The 6,000-nt window shown below is 41.7% G+C and overlaps 1 protein-coding gene across 1 annotated transcript in view; it reads right to left on the minus strand.

Moving 5' to 3' along the window:
• gripap1 (GRIP1 associated protein 1) overlaps nucleotides 1–5,120 on the minus strand; it is a 42,712-nt gene extending 37,592 nt beyond the window's left edge. The window contains exons 1-7 of the mRNA XM_041273788.1: nucleotides 4,955–5,120; nucleotides 3,778–3,935; nucleotides 3,625–3,673; nucleotides 2,943–3,013; nucleotides 1,822–1,869; nucleotides 1,648–1,679; nucleotides 455–502 (exon numbers count right to left, since the gene is read on the minus strand). Coding sequence (XP_041129722.1) covers nucleotides 455–502; nucleotides 1,648–1,679; nucleotides 1,822–1,869; nucleotides 2,943–3,013; nucleotides 3,625–3,673; nucleotides 3,778–3,935; nucleotides 4,955–4,961 — 413 coding nt within the window. The 5' untranslated portion in view covers nucleotides 4,962–5,120. The remainder of the gene's footprint in view (nucleotides 1–454; nucleotides 503–1,647; nucleotides 1,680–1,821; nucleotides 1,870–2,942; nucleotides 3,014–3,624; nucleotides 3,674–3,777; nucleotides 3,936–4,954) is intronic.
• Between the last annotated feature and the right edge of the window lie 880 nt (nucleotides 5,121–6,000).

Below are 6,000 nucleotides of genomic sequence, written 5' to 3' on the forward strand. Positions count from 1 at the left end.
CGTCACCATCTAAGTAGAATTGAAAATTAATGCAAAACAACAATGCAAAACAACCACGTTGCGTGAACTATGAATCACCCTGCAGATCTGCAGATTTTGACAACGGTTATACATTATAAAGTATATTAGAATGACGGAAACGGAGGTGCACAACATTCAGCGCTTCCACCACACGTTTCCATACAGGTTACTGAATTTGTACAATGACAAACTAAGTTAGGAGAAAAGTTGGCTAGTTTAACATCGGCAGGTTTTAAAAGTGTGGGGTAACTGCAATGGCTCGGCTGAGGGTTACTTTACAGCAATATACTTCAGAAGATACCATAACAGTTACCCTTAATGTATAAAGTCACAAAGTCATAAACTCCCCAGTCAAGACTCACACTGTTGCTACTCACAAACATTCCAGGTTTCTGTGTCGACATTTCTAATCAACGTATTACTAATCCTTTACCTGCTGTCGGTGTACAAGGTCTCCTTTTCAGTTTGCAAACGCAGAAAACTAAAAGAGAAAACGCACAGAAAACAAACGTCATACACCTTCTCACATATTTACTTATCTAACCAGATGACTTACCCATTGAGACCGAGGTCTTGTTTACAAGAGAGAGACAATTACAATGTACAAACAACATACAGACACGTGTGGTTCAAACTAAAACCAGCAGCACTCGGAGATCAAAAGAACAGAATAAATAAAGACCTGGATCTACTTGTTAATGCGGGATGAAGGAGAATAAGAGAAATCAATGCCACCTTCATGTTGCGATGGAAACAATCCAGGGTCGACGTGCAAGTCCCTAAAAGGGATCTGCAACAAGAAGCTACATTCACTCATTCATTAATGTGTTGATTTCAAAACAAAAAAGCTGTCCTTCCTTCACTTTTACAACCGAGTACCAATTAACCCTTAGTGGTCCATTTACTCAGCGCTTGTTAGGTGCTTTTCTCGCTGTATTTCGCTTTTTTCACATACCTCTTTACAGTCGTGCATACTGATAAATCCTCTCCTGATCACTCGTTCTATGACCAAACTCCTCAATAATGTGATCCAAGTCATTATTTTATTACTATAACATCTCAAAAAGCTCTGCAAATGTCTGTGATATTCCCTGAGCGCTGGATGCGAAAGCAGCTAACTCCTTTATTATGTCCGTGTTATCCCTGTAGTGGATGGGGCTATCAGATACGTCCTTTTTCTTTACGGCTTCTCTCGGCTCCTATTGGTCTCACTCGGCCATTGAAAGGTTTTCTCTGCTTTTTTCCCCAGAGAAAAAAACTACTAGAGACCTGTGCTTGACGTCTTTTTGATGATGTTGGACTGGGCTCTACGCACGAGCGCAAAGGGTTAATGGCAATTAACTTCCGCAGTGTTTTAAAAGTTGATTAGAAGTGCATTTTCCCTTCATCCGGGGGGCTAGCATTTTTACTGCCGTACCCCCGCACGGGGGTCACTGATTGGTACTCAATTGTAAAGGTGAAGGAAGGACAGGTTTTCTTGCTTTGACATCAATATGATAATGATTGAATTTGTTTAAAAGCAGCTGGTAAATACTTCTTAAAAGGCAGGGGTACGGGTACCGAAACACTCCTAACTGGATTAAAAAAAAAAAAAAAAAAAAAAAAAACACAAAACCAGACTCCTACCTTTCCTGTTTTTTCTTCAGTTTGTCAGACAGCTACAAAAGAAACAAAAACAAATTAAAAACGCAGGATTGATTCCGCTCAAGCTGTGAGGAGTCAAGTTGACCACCGCTACAGAGAATGCCTACAATACTTGAACTTCACAATAGTTTGAAGAAAGAGAAGACACACTCATACCTTGTTGATCTCTTCCTGAAGTTTGGCTGAATCGGTGTGTGCAGTGGACTGGAAGAGAGAGACTGGGAGAGTTACTTATCATTTGGATTCAAATTGTGCTGTTAAATGTTTAGTATGTATCAATGTGACTTTTCAGTGCTGAGCTGCACATTGAAACATATTTATATATATATATATATATATATATATATATATATATATACACACACACACACACACACACACAACACACACACACACACACACACACACACAGAGCATCAAAAAAAAAAATAAGGTATATAAGTGGTGGACATTAACGAAATGTTTTTGGTTTCTTTTTTATCACTCGATCATTCATCCTTGACTATGACATGCTTGAGTGACTGTGACTGAAGCATATGCACTTAATCACCTAATTAGTGAGAGAGTTGATTGAACACTGAATATGGAGTGATTTCAGCTGTTGAATTGCAAGCTTGAATAAAAGCAATAAAGAAAATCACAGAAAAAAAAAACAATACGCCACGTCTGTGAAGAGAGTAGCGCCTTCGTCCGATCGGCATGCTGGAGGCCTAACTAGGGCAGCGTACTGTGGTTCGCAGTCTTGGGCGCTCACAGCCAGCAATTTCAGACCTGGCGAGACTGTATAACCAGACACACTCTGTCAACGACAGGCCACCAACTGGGAGACCAAGAGTCACAACACCTGCTCAAAATCGACAGATCATTCTGCAGCATCTTTGTGATGTCAATTGTTAATCAGCACAATAGAAAGTCACTACACCTGCTCTAAAACAGAGTTTGTCATTTTTTGATCACATCTATTAAATTTTATTCAAATGGAAGTGATAAGTTTCTTTTTATGCTCAGTGTATATATATATACACACACACACACACACACACACACACACACACACATAAAGATGGCAGAGAATATTTATGGAATTATTTTGTAAGCTACAAATACCCAGAAAAAATAATACAACAAATAATACCTATAATTGAACGGTATGCGTTTGAAAGAAGCACTTTATTTCAATCAATATACGTGAAATTCCTGGTTTTTCTTAACACAGCAGGAGAGATCGCTCTTTGCATGGCAGGTTAAAGGGGAAGTTATATTGGCTGCACTTTTACCTCCAGTGACTGCAGCTGTTCTTTCAGCAGTCTCTTCTCCTCTCTCTCAGTCTGCAGCTGCAACTCTATCTCTGTCAATAGACACACAAATGCATTACACATTGCAAACACACTGACGTCATTATTTGGGATGTGCTAATGGATAGAAATAAGATTCCTATTGCACAGCAGTTTCACCCATTCCAGGTTTTACTACGATCTTGATTAGCCACAGTGTGTACAGGTAACAAACTCTTACTAAACTCCTAGTAAAATCAGTGATGGCTCAAACTGCTATGCAATGGAGTCTTATTTCCATCCCTGCTACTATTAGACTTTACTAGTTTTACCAGACACCACCTGTAATGTAACTTCATTAAAAATCATAGAGTGCAGCTCATCTGAAATCAAGCAGGCTGTATCAATAATATGTGCAAAACTGTGTGCTGTTGAAACAGGTAGGCCTATATTTTCCCCTATGGGTAAATCACTGGCAAATTGCCCTCACCATAGTAAATGTATTACATTTGCCCACAGTGAAAAATCCGACTCATAGTGATTACTGGACAACACCTGAAATGGAACTGTATTGAGAGAATCACAGAGTACAGCCAGTAGCTCCAAGTATCTCAAAACAGGATGCTTAATTAGTTATACTTTCAGCTTTAAATGCAGATTGATGTCGTAGAACTGAGACACTTACCACTCAGCTTTTTGACACTTTGCTCCAGTTTTGCAGACTTCAGCTCAATCTGCAAATAGAGAGGAACACAGTGAGGGACTTCTATAGAAAAGCAGGCAATACGTGAACGTGTTCTGCTTGAAGCTCTGTGAAAAGTGGCCCCTTTTCTCCAACCTGCTCCGGGATCTCTCCTTCCTCCCGGTTGTCTGTCTGTCCCGGGACTCCCTCTGTGTGCGTCTGTCCGTCTGGGTGGTCTGTGTGGGTCACCCTCAGTCCGTTCACCTCGGCCCCTCTCCTTACCTGGACATCCCTCTCATAGCGCTCCTGCAGGGCTACAAAAGCAGAGCAGGGTTAGAGAGACTCACATTCGGGGCATAACGACTACTGACTTGACGAAGATCGAAGTTAATTGAATAAACTAGTAAGCACTCAATAAAATCGATGATGTCTGGTGCTCTATTTGTGAACTTACTATTTCCTAACACTGCTTGCAATTATATACAATTTCTTTTTTAATTTAGAGAGTGTCCCAATTGTTTCTTCCACACCCCCCCCCCCCCCCCAAAATGTGGGTCCTTGAGTACTTGAAATTGTCAGCTCCCTCTGGAATCCCCAGCAAAGACCGGCAACTTCGCATTGCCAGGAACCTGCTCTCCCCTGACTCTATGACTCCGCCTGAACACCACACGGCCGTGCCTTTACCAGGCGAGACCAACGGGGACCCCTGCGCTCCCCTGACTGTGTGACTCCCCCCTGCACTCCACGCAACCGTGCCTTTACCAGGGGAGACCAACGGGGACCCCTGCGCTCCCCTGACTGTGCGACTCCCCCCTGCACTCCACGCGACCGTGCCTTTACCAGGGGAGACCAACGGGGACCCCTGCGCTCCCCTGACTGTGTGACTCCCCCCTGCACTCCACGCGACCGTGCCTTTACCAGGGGAGACCAACGGGGACCCCTGCGCTCCCCTGACTGTGTGACTCCCCCCTGCACTCCACGCGACCGTGCCTTTACCAGGGGAGACCAACGGGGACCCCTGCGCTCCCCTGACTGTGTGACTCCCCCCTGCACTCCACGCGACCGTGCCTTTACCAGGGGAGACCTAATTTTTAAAAAAATATTTATTAATGTTTTACAATGTCATTTATATTCAGAAATAGAAAAAACAAGCAAATTCAATAACAATTGTTCTGGACTTCAAAAAGCACAATGCAAAATTGCTGTGGCAAACGTTTATAAGGGTATACCTGCCCATTACACTACGGCTAATATTGTTTCGATCAAGAACCCAAGACAAAACTAGGTGAGTGATTTCTGAAATATTTCGTGCGTTCTTAAAAAGCAAACTCACCATCCATGTTCTTCTGGAGGGCGGAGTTTTCAGCTTGGAGGCGGAGCAGTTCCCCATCTACCGGACCGGAGGCTGGGCTTGCTGCCTCTGGAACCGCCCCCTGCCCTGCCCTTAACTGTTGATTCTCCTGCTCTAGCTCTTCAATCTGAGAACACAGCTACGGGAGAGAGGGCAGAGTGTATAGAATACTGTAAATACTGTACATAGTTTAACACTTAATACTTTACATAGAAACCACAAATTGCTGTTCCATCAATTATTTACTGCCTAGATGCACGTAAGCCTTGCTAAACATGATTAAGTCTAATGCCATTCGTATACAAAAAAAAGTGAGGAAGTCTGTCTAGTCAGCACAATGAAGCAGTGGTAGTAATCTGATATTGCAGCTGGTGGATAAGTTTGCATGCAAGGCTGCTTCCAGGCTAGAACAGGACCATGGAGAGCTCCTAGCACAGGAAGGGTGGGACAGAAAAAAATGGAAACTTGTAATACGTAGCACAAACTTTGTAACGTCTCGATCTGGAAAAGATCATTCGAAACTGCTGAGCAATCCAGTTGTATTGGAAAGACAATGAATCCCAAAAGCAGACCACTAAACTAATGTAATATACTAATATGTACACCTGTGCTCACTTTTTGTTACTTTCACTGGATTTCATTCACAGTCTTTCTTTTAAATTCTGTTCCAACCTTTGTTAAACAATATCTCTCCATCTTGTCTTCAGACTATCAACAGCAATGACTATACTTCTTGTGAAATGCACTGAAAAAGGTAATGATTATTATTATTATTATTCTTATTATTATTACTACTACTATTATGTAATCTAGTAACTCTTACCTAATAAAAAGACACAAACATTTAGGTAGAGGTGTATTAACTAACACAGAGCTAAACATCTTTATTGTATGTTTTTTAACGCAGGAGTTCCCAGTGTCAAATTAAAAACCATTTCATATGTTTAAACCTGTAACATTATAAATAAAGCTAATCTAAACTGTGCTTTATTCATTAGAATAAATATTCTGAAAGTCGGAAATCACAC

This window comes from Polyodon spathula, chromosome 16 (genome assembly GCF_017654505.1).
Source record: "Polyodon spathula isolate WHYD16114869_AA chromosome 16, ASM1765450v1, whole genome shotgun sequence".
Taxonomy (NCBI): Eukaryota; Metazoa; Chordata; class Actinopteri; order Acipenseriformes; family Polyodontidae; genus Polyodon; species Polyodon spathula.